At 39.8% G+C, this 14,315-nt stretch overlaps 2 protein-coding genes across 2 annotated transcripts; both read right to left on the reverse strand.

The window, feature by feature from the left end:
- Positions 1-1,633: 1,633 nt before the first annotated feature.
- On the reverse strand, positions 1,634-5,341 carry LLPH (LLP homolog, long-term synaptic facilitation factor). The gene is made up of 3 exons (XM_027884697.1): positions 5,299-5,341; positions 5,011-5,198; positions 1,634-2,078 (listed from the first exon to the last, which is right to left on the reverse strand). Exons 2-3 carry the CDS (start codon positions 5,189-5,191, stop codon positions 1,915-1,917), a joined length of 345 nt encoding a protein of 114 aa, XP_027740498.1. The 5' UTR covers positions 5,192-5,198; positions 5,299-5,341; the 3' UTR covers positions 1,634-1,914.
- A 612-nt stretch (positions 5,342-5,953) lies between these two features.
- On the reverse strand, positions 5,954-13,834 carry TMBIM4 (transmembrane BAX inhibitor motif containing 4). The gene is made up of 7 exons (XM_027884696.1): positions 13,654-13,834; positions 11,726-11,834; positions 10,340-10,445; positions 8,865-8,898; positions 7,937-8,054; positions 7,463-7,508; positions 5,954-6,811 (listed from the first exon to the last, which is right to left on the reverse strand). Exons 1-7 carry the CDS (start codon positions 13,745-13,747, stop codon positions 6,605-6,607), a joined length of 714 nt encoding a protein of 237 aa, XP_027740497.1. The 5' UTR covers positions 13,748-13,834; the 3' UTR covers positions 5,954-6,604.
- Positions 13,835-14,315: the final 481 nt, after the last annotated feature.

A 14,315-nucleotide genomic window follows, 5' to 3' on the forward strand; every position in this document is an offset into this window, starting at 1 on the left:
AGCTGGATCTTTAAACAGGAGTTAGTTTGCCAGTTTGGTTATCTCCACTCAGGACAATCAGCCTGCCTTCCCACTGGCAGCTGCTTGAAAGTTATCTGGTTTACAAACAAGCATGTTAAAAATAGCACTGTGCTTACTCTACAGAAAAAAACAAACAATTGTTTTTTCACATTTAAACCCAAGAAACTCCCCTCCACAATTACCCACAATACTTATTAAGCAAAATAAAGCCTACATCATTAAATTAGTAAAGAAATAAAACCTGACTGTTCATTCCATTCCATTCCTGGTTAAACACATCCATGAACACTTTCCTCTACATGAATCAATTTTAAAGTAGTCCTAATCTAAATGCTAATATTTAGACAAGTTTGATACCAAAATCTAAACCCATTTGTCTAATAAAACAAAAAAAACTGAGTGTAGCAGCTGTTTTTTACCAGGGCTATTACCAATTTAATGGAAATATTTTTCAAGTACAAAGATATTAATGGCATGTAATTTGGCAATATGTGATCTATACATCTTACCAAGTCTCATTAACTGTCAATGTATGTGAAAACAGAAGATGCGTTGGTATTTCCTCCAACACCTGTATAGTTCTTTACCTGAACAACAGAGTACCTTTCCCGTAACAGTAATAATAATAATAATAATAATAATAAACACTGTATTTTTCCAGAAAAACTAAATTTTCTCTCACGTTGGGTTCTTCTTATTTGATTTTAGCACACTACAGCCTACTGTAATTACTTTGAAAAGGTCTCCTTTCCTATGTCCAAGTTATCACAACAGACACGTATCACAATTTGTGGGCAATTACAGAATGTGGATCCCATCTTGGAGGAAGCTGGGCAAAGGTTATGCCCTGTATTGATGACTGCTACTTAAAAAGACTACACACTGCAGGACCAGTACTGTAACTATTTCCATCCTTGAAAGGAGAGACATTTATGTGAATGACATAAATGTGTTTTAAAAACACAAAGCTTTCAGGGCAACTAATTCTTCCATCTGTCATCACATGTTATTTCCAAGTAATACACACCCAACTGTAGCTGATCACATAAATGGCATTTGATAGGCAATCATGAAGGATTTTAACCTATGCACACATCATAATGCATGATAGATGAGTACCATTTTAAGAGGCATAAAAGGCTGCTGAAAGTACATATGGGAAAGAAGATTCTTGTTTATTTTACTAAACTTGGAAAAGATCTTAAAACAAAATTATTTTATTTCCATTTTGTGCATTTGCGTTCTCTAATTTTAATAATAAAAAAATCAGTCTTACTTTCAATTATTTATGTCCTACAATATTTCTGTTGCAAACAGCAGTGAAATATTTTTTGTTCTCTTTGTGAATTAAAGTCAGACTGGTACTCTTTTTACTTGCAGAAGTTTCATGAAGGCTTGTTGTTGACTCCAGCACATAAAATTCTTGAAGTTACATGTGCAAAGTCCATTGTCGCTAATTATCAGATGTTAAAAGCAACACGAATCAGAGCAACAAAAGTAATTTTACAGAAGGATTTAAAGGATACAGCAAGCTTACAGAATCCTTTGGTTATGTTTACTAAAAGAGAAGTTACACCGACAAAGACCACCGTACAAAAAACATTTGGTTTAATTATTTTCAGGATTTCCTTTAGTGTTTTCGGTGTTCACAATATAAAAGATGAAGACCCTCCCCCCTTAAGAAAATAGATATTGACAGACAATTAGTCTACTCAAAGGCACTCATCTTGCTTTTTAAGTACAGGAGACACCAAGCTGATACTTGTTTCATCATTTGCTGGCCTAAGAGTCTCTTCACATTCCATTTGACACAATAAATTATACTCAGTGACCAAGCACAAAATATGTGGGAAATTTATTAAGTAAAATATTCATGATCTTACAAAACTGATTTTACCAGACAAGGCCTTTGGCCAATTTTGATTTTTTTTTCCCTTTTACACGTTGTGCCTTAAGCTTCTTTCTTTGCCTGGAATTCATCCATATCGGGTACTGCCCATGCTGGTCTAGAAGAGTTTTTTTGTTCCGTTTATTATCCAGGTCCATTTTGCAGTCATCTAAAAATGAAAGGTATTTATAGTGAGTAAAATATGAATCAGCTTCATAGATGCTCTTTTGTTATTAGATTCCCCAAAATATCCCCTAGACATAACAGTATTTGTACATAGAAAGCTGAAGGGTTTATATACAGAAATCACTTTCCAAACCAATACAACTGCAACCCAGGGACTTCAACAGTTGATAGTGAATGTGCAGAATTTTCCCTAAAGGTCCTTCCGGGCAAAGCACCTTATTCTTTAGTCTGCTGTCTGTTCCAATACTGTGTTTAAAAATATTGTGCGTGGTCTCCACCACAGAGACACGCAACCATATAGGAAGCCATAGGCTTACTGAAACATATGCACAATCACATACCTTTTATGATGTAATGTTTAGGATCTGTTCTAAAAAAATAAATTAATCTGAGTGGAAGACGAAGACAGGTACAGAGAACAATAAAGAAAGAGAAAAGCTGAAATACAATGACAGAACAAAGAATGAGACAGGGATGGCACCACGTGCCTCAGGGAGCAAGTATGACACCAAGTCTAACACATTTACAGACAGAAAAAGGCTTAATCTCTAGGATCAGGAAGACTGCCCATGACCTGCTCACTCTCAAAAACAGCATCCCTAGCTAGCTAACACCCCACGAACATCGTGTCTTGGGGAAACAACAAGGCTCCAAGAGGAACATCTTGCTAAGTACTGGTTGGAACTGTGCTCTGTAATTTTATTTCAACCTTGTTTCCAAGCCACCCATATGCAACTCAAAGTTTTATCACATTGTGCCTGTTAGGAGATAAAGCTCATGAGGAAAAGGCCAATGTGCTGCTTCTACGGTTGTAGCATCGCTGATAGTCTACACCATAAGAATCTGCACCACAGATGTGCTTAGGGAGCCCTAAGATGGGATATAAATACTTGTAGTCAACAGAGAATCAGCCCAGGGCCCTACTGCTTAGTACCTGATGGCAGAATCAAAGGCTGATCCAGCATGGGACAGGCAGCAAAAACGTTCTAGCTCCAGAAACCTCACAAGGTATCAGAGAAACATGAGGCCTTCACAATGTGTTTTTCCAAATGACAGAGGAGATACAGCCTCCAATAATACAACAAAAACCCAGCAGCATGTACATAAGATGCTTCTCCAATTCCTGTCCTATCACATGCCAGGTTAATCTGTTATACAGATTAAAAGCAAATCCACAGTAATGTCTGCTGCAACATAAACTAAATGAATACTCATGGACAAAAAATACCAGTTGTTCACACAGCACAATGTTTTCATTGTATTTTGCAACCTCAGGGATGCTGTAGGAATCAATAACAGAAAGAAACCCACTGAGCAGAAGTTGTCCAGGGACATAGAGAAAATCTATCAAGAGGGTTAAAGACAGAGAGAAGGACCAAGAAAAAACACTATAAAGGTTAGTTATTGAAGCAGACTCAATAGATACGACTATCTTGAAAACTACGTACATCCCCACAAAGTTTAAACTACAGCTACAAAACCACTATTGACCAAAGGCTAACCAGACCTTCCATTATTTATTTTCTAACAACAAAAACCGGGAAAAAAAAATCACAGTGTGCTGTGAATAATTCCTTAGACTAACACAGTAAAATATCTATAATATATACTTATATACTTCCTTGGGCTGGAAAACTATTTACCTGTCTGTGGAAAGTACATATTCTAGATAAAGTTTTTATATACTTCAATCCTTGTAACACTTGGTGATGCAAACTCCCTCGTGCCCACACTTAGTGCTGAAAAGTCCTCTCAAAGAAGACACCATTATTTTCACAAAACTTGTAGTTGCTTGTGAAAGACATATATTCTTAGGTATTTCTGAGGCTGTTACCTCTCTGGAAAAGCCAAGTGACAATGGCCACTTGTAGAGAAGTTGACAGCAGAGTTGGAAGGAGATGCAGGAATGACAGACAGCCATGCATTTGCTTCAGAAAGAAGGTTTAAGGCAATGATTTTTCTTACAGATTCACCATTAGAAGGCTGACAACGTTTAAAAAACAACTTTTACCTGGTTTATAGGACAAATCAGAACCATAGATAAAAATTCAAATTAAACTATCCTTAACTGGGAAGGTGTTTGTATACAGCATTCTCTTTCCATTTTCAACATCAGAACATCTTAAGTGCCAGAAACTGGAGAAGAGAAAAGGACTATTATTTAGTTTGGACTTCAGTTTTGGGAAAAGAAAGTGTCTTTATGACTCCTGTTCAGTATGCAGGTATTTAAAACATTTGTTTCCACTTCCTGGGTAATTGCCCACTTTCTTTATAGCTTGCTTCCTATTTAAGGCACAAAGAGGAAAATGGCATTATCCGTAGACACCTAATACCACCCATTCGTGCACCACGTGCACTGCAGCATTAATTAGTAAACCGAAACTGGCTCCCTACTTCCCCTACCTTGAGACGGTACATTTAAACTGCAAAACACCACTATATTCTTGGTAAAAAATTCTATAAAATTACCTTAGATTTAGTTTGTATGTGTCGTGTCCTTCTTAAGTTAGGACAGAAATTATATCCTACCTCTTGTTTAGCAGCAAATATAATGCTGTGACTGGAACAACTGCTAAGCGATGAACCTTCGCTCACCTGATGTTTTCAGAGAGATGTCTCTCTATAAGGTACTACACGGTACATCTCCATAAAATACATTACGTATTTTATATACTTAAAATCAGATGTTAATAACCTTGTTCCACAAGCGACCGGACACAATATGGATGTCAACGTTGCGAAATGACCAGATTCGGTGCTTTAACAGCATCTTTTAGCTTTAAAAGATAAGTTTTCCAACCCACTGTCCTCAGCCTGGAATACTCAACGCCTGAAGTCCCAGGAACAGCAACAACGCTGCAGGACGTCCCTGAACCCGGGTGACTCCAGGGAAAACCACCCAGAGCCCAACTCACCCCTCTGCTCCAGGACTTTCTCGGGGGGCAGCACGGTCGCCACCTCCTTGACCTCCTCCATGACAACGTCCGCGTTGGCTCCCAGGATCTTCTTCAGCCTCTCCAGCTCCTTGGGCGCGTTCTTCTTCCTCTTCTCCGCCCTCATCTTCCTCCTCCATTTGCTCCTGAGGCTCTTGGCCATGGCCTGCGGGGGAAGGAAGCGAGTGCTGTGAGCGCGTGGGGCCGGGGGGGATGGGGGGGTGGGGGGGGGCGCGGTCACTGCGCGCACACGCGGCCTCCCCCACTCACCCGCCAGGCACGAGGCCGCCGCCAGCCACCGCGCAAGGCCGCACAGCCCGCGCGCGCATGCGCAGGATGACGCGCAAGCCCCGCCCCTGGGCGCGGCCCCGATCGCACGCCGGCCGGGGCTGGCGGGCCCTACCGTAAATCTCCGAGCAAGCGCGCAGCACCCCCATCGCGGGATCGCGTCCAACCACCGCGGCGTGTCGAGGGCGGGGGGATGGATGAACAAATAAACACCTGCTTCGTGGCAGGGGAAAAAAGCGAGGGTTTATTCTTCGCTACTGCCACGCATTTCTAAATGAGGCAGAAAGAGAGAGAGCATCACAGTCGCTAAAACCAATCCGCAGTTGCACTCCAATAACGTCAGTCCAGTTCCAGCACGGAAAACACACCTCGGCACAGCTTGTGGCAGGACATGGATGATTTCCCACTTACTGCGTTGCCTCGTCACTAAGACTCACTGACAGGCCAGGTGAGCAGTAACAACACTGCATAGGAAGTGAGAAAGCCTTTCAAAATTGGTTTTACCCTGACTGCCCTTCCAGGATATCCAGAGTTTGGGAAGCAGCGACAGTCACGGCACCTCTCCCCGGCCAGAAAGGGTCTGCAAAGTTCATTCTCGGTACCCTGAAGTTCTCCAGTCTTGGCTGCAAGAACAGACTAAAGGTTTTTCGATTTTTATTGACACAATTAACACACAGAAGTTGATAAAATCCCAGAATCTATCTCCAAATTATTTTTCAGGATACTGAAAGATAGGCCATAAATAATACTGAAAGGAAGAACATTCCCTTTACTGGTTTTAACACCGTCACAGCTTCCATAGTGACAGCCCTTAACAAGAACAGACTATCTGTCAGAGACAGATAACAAAAATTAAACAAAACAAATAACAATAATCAACAACTAGAAAAAATTTAGCTTAGTAAAATTTAGTAGCACAATGGTAAACTCAGGCTATCCTTATGTGATATACACAATTATGATCAATCCCAAAGGAAACATTACCAGCAGCTACAGAACAGCAGAGAAGCATACTCTGGAGCAATAAGAAGTTGACAAACTTTTTCATCATTATGTCAAGTGCAAATTAAGTGATTGAAAAAGTGACTGTAATGATGACAGCATGTTAACTGCATAAAATACATGGTCTAGAGAAGAACTGTAGCTACATAAAAAGCCTTTTGTGTCCCCTAAGGAGGGATCAATATTCATGGAATGAAAAAATAATACAGATACAGTGTATAAAGACAGAACTATTGAGTTTGCAGATCATCCAAATTGCTCTATAGTCAAACCACGCCACTTTTGGCTATTTTTTATTAAATGTTTCCAGTAAACGCAGCATGTGTAAGAACAGATTGATGATGTCCAAGTAGAGATTGATTGCAGCCAGTATGTACTCTTCGGGGGACAATTTGTGCATCAGCAAATGAGTGTCATAAATAATAAATCCACAGAACAGAAGAGCTCCAGCAGCAGCAAACACCAACTCTATTGTCTCACTATAGAAAAACAGCTGGAGGCAGATAAAATATGAAAAAAATATTTGTAAATTTCATTTTCTTTTTAATATTAAAACTATGCATAACGATATGCCACACTTAAAACACAGTCTTTCTACTGTTATGTACACACAAACACGGTATTACGATGGCATTTCAATGTCCTTATTCCCCAGTCACTGTCTCTTTAACTGAGTAAAAGTGCCTCCACATTTAAGAGGGAGGAAACTCTGGTTTCCAGAGTATTAACAACAATTAGAAAAACAAAAGACAGTTAAAACCCAAATGATCTCCTTCCCATTCTCTCAGTCAAGTAGTGGGTCTCAATTGACAATTTTTGTCAATCAACACAGAGACCCCTTTAACTTTGGCAAGAACAGCACCCAAAAAAATCCAAATTGCAAATGAGTGGTTAAAAGACCATCAGTGCAATCTAGAATGGTCATGGATCTGCTTAGGAATTTTAAGTTACACTGAGCTGTCCAACCCTTTTTGCACTACTAGAAGTTAGTAAGAGCTCAGGCTCTGAGCAACCTGGTCTAGTGGAAGGTGTCCCTGCCCATGGCAGGGGTGGTTGTAACAAGATGATCTTTAAGGTCCCTTCCAACCCAAATCATTCTGTGATTCTGTGAATATCTTGTAACCATGAACACAAGGTATCTTACCCTCAAGAAACCTGAGAAGATTAAAATCCACAAACAAGCGAAGAGGCTGAAAAAAAACATTATAAACTGTCAGCAACAATATACTGTCCTTTAAATTTAAAATATCCTCCTTTCTTACAAAACCTCTTCTTAGATGCTAACTTTCATTGGTGTCAGAAGTAAGTTTTATAAAGTTGTCAAAAGTTACATTTTAACTTTAATTTTTTTTTTATATATTTGAAACAGCTGCTTTCTGTCTCAGTGAAAACTCCAGGTAAACTAGTTTTCTAGTGGTTTAAGAATCATAATCACAGAAAAGAATTTACCAGAAAAGCAGAACTGTGTAAAATTAATAATTTAGGAAATAAAACCACTCCCCTGAAGCAGGTTCTATTGACCTGTATTCCTTGTAATAGCTGCAAAGCTTGCTTTAAGAAAGAAAAAACAGTCTTAACAAAAATTAGTTTTCTAAAAATCAACAATATGGGAACATACCCTGCTCCAAACTTGCTGAAGTCTCTCTTTGATTGCAAGGTATATGCAGTCAACCCAAGAAAGACAGCAGTAGTAAGAATAAAGGCTTGCAAGACGATGGAGACATCGTAGAAACTAACTATAAACAGAAAAAGTAATATGTCAATTAAAGAACACTGCACCACATATTTGCTACATTATCTTTTGAGGAAACAGAAGTTTAAACTTTCACAGACAGGAAAAAAAAATCTTAACTGTGAACAAAAAAAAGTAAATTATAGCTGAACTCGTCTTTGCACTACAAATTCATGACCATAGGATTCAGGGGCCTTGCTCCAAGTTTGACAGTTACTTTACAGCTGTAGCTTCTTATACGGAAATAACAGGTTTTCCCTACTCACACTTAAAAAAAACACCGCCAAAACAAAACAATAATATTTTAAGCATAGGTGAGATCTTAAGGGAAAAGCTATCTGAATTTTTCATGATACTCAAGTAAGGGGAAAAAACCAAAATTCTCTCTATAGTACAAAGTGATGCCATGATTTGTCCACACACCACCCCATTTCACAACCCTGACCATGAAGTACAGAACTCTCCAAACTCAAATTCCCTTTGAGGGGAAAGATAGGGATATCTCAACTTTAAGATCAGCTCTGCTAAACGCTGCCTTGTAGGAAAGAACATTGATAACTATACTTGAGGAATGGATGGCACAACTCATTTCTCACTTCAGGCTTGTACAGTTTCAGTTCTTGATCAGAATCCAGTTTTCTCCCTTGATTCCATGTTTTTTTGCTAAACTCATATCACTGTAATTAAAATTTTCAAACAGGATTCCTGATCATTTTAGTCACAACTAAAAAACTCTAATGGCAATTCATACAACAGATTGTATTCCTTTTCCAAATTCTTTATGGAATCAGACAATAGGATGGCAACCATTTACCTGTAATGGCAACTGTCAGTGCTTCCAGCAGCGTCTACAAAAAGGAAAATCAAAAAATTACATGGATTAAAAAAACCAGACAACAAAACACATGGAGACTTCACATGCAATGAGTCCCACTCTGCTACAAAATCCCAGCACATGTTACATTAGGTCTCCTATTAAATCTTTGTATATGAAAACGTGTTTAGTTTTCAACAAGAAAATGGCAATCGCACTGCCTTACTGTGTGGAACTTGTGTTACATAAAAAGTAACTTCTGTTATTTGTTTACATACAAACTGAAAATGAGTGAGAGACTGCCCCTAAGAAAAATGCCATTTACATTTTCTACTCAAAGCACACAGCATTCTTATTACATTTCTTACAAATTATTCAAGAAGCTATAAAATTAATACATTCTTAATATCTTGTTAGACAGCTATCTAACACTAACGTAAAGTGTCTGCATCAGATTCTTTTCCCCACTCATCCTTGTTTGGAAACAGCTAATTTTAAAACACATTCTGAATGCCTGGGATGAAGGCTAGTACAGACCCCGAGTTTTTCTAAATGGTAATTTCAAATTGAGTTTCAACACAATAGAACATGAGAAAACTCTCTTATGTCATGAACCGAGGGGTCAGAAATTTAACATTTAACCCATATTTTGTTTAAACCAATTTATCACACAGAGATTTGAATTCTTCCATTCCTATATAATGTAATACTCAAACTGTTATTTTACAGTCTCCCACACCACATTTGGCCAAACTGTTACATCACTTCTTGTTACAGCTTCACTTGTTAAAAGTTTTTAAACATTTTATTCACCTGCAAGAGTTCAGAAGTCAGGAAGAATATAACTGTGTCACCATTTAAGCAATCCATTACTTATACAGCAAAGCTGTCTTTCTGTTTTATCACAAATACAAATTTAGGAAATTTCTAAAGCATCAAATTCTAATTGAGCTGCTGTGACTCTTCAAAAGATTGATTTCTACATTATCCAAAATATCCAAGGGCAGTCATTAGCCTATACCTAAAAACTCACAACTTCAGGTAGGAGACTGAAATTTAAGGACAGCTCGGACTCACCAGCCTGTGCTGGAAACATGCTCAGAATGTACCATCAAAAAGACAACAACTGAAGAAATAAACACATAAGGCTGCTTTGGGCCTCTCTGCAGGAGGCCATCCATTAAGCAAATAAGGTAACAGGAATGCCTCCTCGTTTTCTAGTGAGCAATTTCATAGCAAAATGCCTGATTATCAACAGAGCAACAAGAGCAGATAGACAAATTTCTACACACACAGAGAACCCTGACCTAGAGGCTATCCAGGAACAAGCTGTGGACAAAATCAGACCTTCATAAGCACATCAGATATCTTTCAAGGAAGACAAGAAAAACAAATTACCTACCACTAGTTTCAAGGAGTTCATCAGGATGCAAAATATTCTAGAGACTATTAAAATTGAATTTATAAATACTTACAAATCCAAACAGCAGGTATAAATTAACAGGGTGCTGGTGTCTGTAGAGGGTTAGTGCCACAATTACAGCCAAAGATCCAAACCCAGATATCAAAAGCAAGGCAGGCCTGTAAAGTTCCATTAAAAAAAAGAAAAAGTCAAAATTAAACTCAAATATTTGGAAGACTAAAAAACAGATAATATAAAGCCAAGTTTTTAAGTGATCACCTAGATACAGATATCCAATATAAATGTAATGCAAGTCTATAATACGACTGTTCTAAAACATGTAATTACAAATAATCAGTTAAAAATAGTCACAAAAAAAGACATCTTTTTCATACTGAAACTAGGGACTACCCAGGAATCCATTACCTGGAAATGAACCCACATAAAGAAGAAAATCCATCTGTATGAAACTAAAAGTATTAAAGTATTTATCATATTTTGCCTATTATGAGCTCCACATTCAGGGAAGTGTTTTTTATAAGCACCTGAGTGCAACAAAGACAGGCACTAACTGCACCAAAGAAAAATCAGTACTGACCAGAAAGTATCATTAAATCGTTTAAGCAGCCCTCCATGAAAAAAATGAACCAACATCAAACAAAAAATCACAACAGTTCTAAGTGAGAAGGTTAATTTTATATTATCAGATTTAAGCAGAAAACTGTAGTTTTACAACATCTGTTGCATATACTATAGCTTACACAGAAACTGAAATTTTCAAATAATGTTTGAGCCTCCTTTTTCATTTGGGCTTTGAAGTGAAAGTAAAAGCCAAGTCTGCAAGTGCACTTGGAGAAAAACAGAAACTGGATTCCTTTCCCAGCTGTTCCTTTCCCTGGCCTGTTCACCACAGTCTGGATATCGAGACTTGTTTTTTTAACATGAAAATTTGAGATGCAAAAAGAAGCAAGCCCTTGGGAAATTTAGCAGACTAGTTTTCAGGGAAACAACCAACCAGCACCACCTCCAACAAAAACCAAAAGATGGGGGGAGGGAGGAAGAGGAACAAGATATGATTCTGCTTTTTGGGACAGGTACCTATAAGCAAGAGCATTCCAAAGAGATTCTGAAAGTACTTAGACCTTAAAACAAGAAATATCAGTAACTGGGATGTTCTGCAACTCACACATAAGTTTGCATAGCATAAATACTAAAATAAGTACTATTAATAAAGCACTGAATAAAATAAACTTTAACTATAATAAAATTTTCATAATGAACCAAGCAGAAAAATGTCAGAGAAGAAAGATTATTTCCTAATCAAGTTACAAAATTTCTATTACAGAATCAAAACATGGGGTATAAAAATTATTAGGAAGACTGAAGTGTTCCAGAGCAACAAATTACATAAACTATACTTAACACATGGTAAACATCTCCATTTCATTTTAGTATTTACCTTTCATGAACAAATGCCTGCACTCCAGCAGAATACAGAAAAATTGCAGATGTGACTGTGGTCAATAGAACTTGAATGGAAACAATGCTGTAGACTTTCCGCAGAAAAGCTAGAATAAGGAAAATAAAAATGCAATCACTTTTGAGTTACACTTAGAAAGTTCAACAGTAATCAGATACAAGTTTTCATTTTCATAAGGAACCATTAGAAAGTCATAGTGAAAAAGCACAGAAAAAAGTTGAAAAAGCCATTTTTCCTTAAAAAAAATTGACACAATTTTTATTATCACAAGATTAATTAACCAATAACAAGATAACAAAAAGAAATATTAAGAAAAAACCACATTTGCAAGGAATTTACTTTGGATTATTTAAAAACCTCCATATGCCTATGTCTCACTATATACTAGCAGCATACCTTCTCCATCATGTTACTGGTATATAAAGGACCTAAATGCTGAAAGATTAACTTGGTAGTTCTGTGGAAGGCAGAAACTGCCATAAAGTGTAAAAAGGAAAAGTTTTTACGGTGATATCTATTTGATTGCCCTTCTGCCATGTTGAATGTTGTTTATCATCATTTGTGACTTGCACTGTACTGAATGGGTACCTACAGACACAGACTGCAGGAAAAAATAAAAACATCCCAGAACTAACCTAACAGGCTTCTTAATTCTAGAATTATGGAAAGCAGAGAGTAGTTCAGGACATACAGATATATCATACAGAGATTCTCTGTCGGGAATGCAAGGAGATCAAACCCATTGGGCAAAATGCTGTGAAAGGAAGAATGAGCCTACAGGGAGAAACGACTCAGTCATTGATAGCACAGCCTAAACAAGCTTAAGAGTGCATACTACAAGGAGCTGAATTACCTGCTAGCAGCAGCTACAGCTAAATACACTTGTAAGCCATGATGGACTGGGGCCTACTTGATTGTGATAAACTGAACAAACCTAGAGGTAGCCTCCTAGCTAGCACAGCTTTCTGCCCACATTAAGAGATGCATCAGCAATTTTTCTAATGGCATCATCTCTTTCATATCTCCTATTGCCCTTTTAATTTTTCAGACAAGGAAAAACTGTATGTTTATAGGAAAAGGCTTCCTGATTCTCAGAAATATCTGATGAAAAATTTCACAACACGCAGCTGTTTTTATTCCAAAATGCATCCACTAACACTGTAGCTATTTCAGTAAAGATTAATGATTAGGCACATTCTACGAGATTATTCAATGCATTTGAGACCTGCACATGAAGAGTAAAGCAGTATTTCATGGGCATTAATATGACCTCAGAGTATGCCAAGTGCTTCAGCAGAAGAGACAGTATTTCATCACTCATAGAAGGAATCCAAGTCCTTCAGTCTCATGGTTAAACTTCCGTAACTAGAGACGCGGATTCTAGCATTTATGAGTCACAGAATCAATTCGGTTGGAGGAGACCTCTGAGATCATCGAGTCCAACCTGTGACCAAACACCACCGTGTCAAACAGACCATGGCACCAAGTGCCACGTACAGTCCTTCCCTGAACACCTCCAGGGAGGTGCATCTTTCCAGGGTCTATGCACCTCATGTGTTATGTCTGGGCTTCAAAATCCGTCACTCTGAGCGAAGTCAAGTCTGAATCTATACCGGGTTAACCACTTCTCATAAGAAGACCTACCCCCCTTCACGGTTAAACGAGAAAACCTTTCGCCGGCCGCCGTCCCTCACCCTTGATGCTTAACCTGGACTAAGTAACGCCCTGGCTCTGCACTCACAACCTGTACCCCGGTTAAAACACCGCGCAGAACTTCCTTTCAGCCCAAGGCCGGAGGCGATGGGGTAACACAGAGGCACCTGCTGGGAGCGCGGGGCGCGGCACCCCCCGACTGCCCAGCCGGGGGAGCAGCGGGGACTGTGGCGGGAGCCCTGCGCAGCCCGTACCCATGCGGATGTGGATGCTGGCCGAGGCCACGCTGCTGCCGTAGTTGAAGTCATCCTCGATGGAGCTCCGCGGGTACCGCAGCTCCGCCGCCATCGCCGCCCCCGCCGCTTCCGGGAGGCGCGGCCGCAGCGCCGAGCAGGGCGCCCCGCCGAGGGCCGAGCGCGTCGATCGGCGCCGCCCGCCCTCACCTCGGGCACCGCGTCCGGCGGCCGCTTTGGGTCTGGAAAGGAACTTCCAGGGACTGAAACGAACCCCCCTTTGGCCGGGTTTCACCTCTGACTCGCCTCTCTCTGCTGCGCGGAAAGAGTGCTCCGGCGAGCTGGGGTTGCCCACGGCTACAAACACGTACCCGCGTTCAGCAGTGCCTGATACAAAGGTGCCTCGGGCGGTGCTGCCCCGTCAGTGGGTACCCCACGAGAGAGCAGTGTCACTTCATAAACCTGTAATGCGAAGCAGGCTTTTGTCGCGGCTCTCTCCGAGTTCCGTGTCCCACCCTTCAGACTCGGTGTAATTCAGCAGAACCCGAAGGTTTCTCAGGCGTCACACGGCGCTTGGCACAAGCGGGCCTTGCACTTGTGGAATTGCCCCTCAAGAGCTGGCGAAGGTGGTGGCTCAGGAAGGAAGCTGAGGAATCCACGTCAAAACCTGGGGTTGTGGGACG

The sequence above is a fragment of the Empidonax traillii genome, unplaced genomic scaffold, assembly GCF_003031625.1.
Source record: "Empidonax traillii isolate 1590-97213 ecotype Southwest subspecies unplaced genomic scaffold, ASM303162v1 scaffold153:size895095, whole genome shotgun sequence".
Classification (NCBI taxonomy): Eukaryota; Metazoa; Chordata; class Aves; order Passeriformes; family Tyrannidae; genus Empidonax; species Empidonax traillii.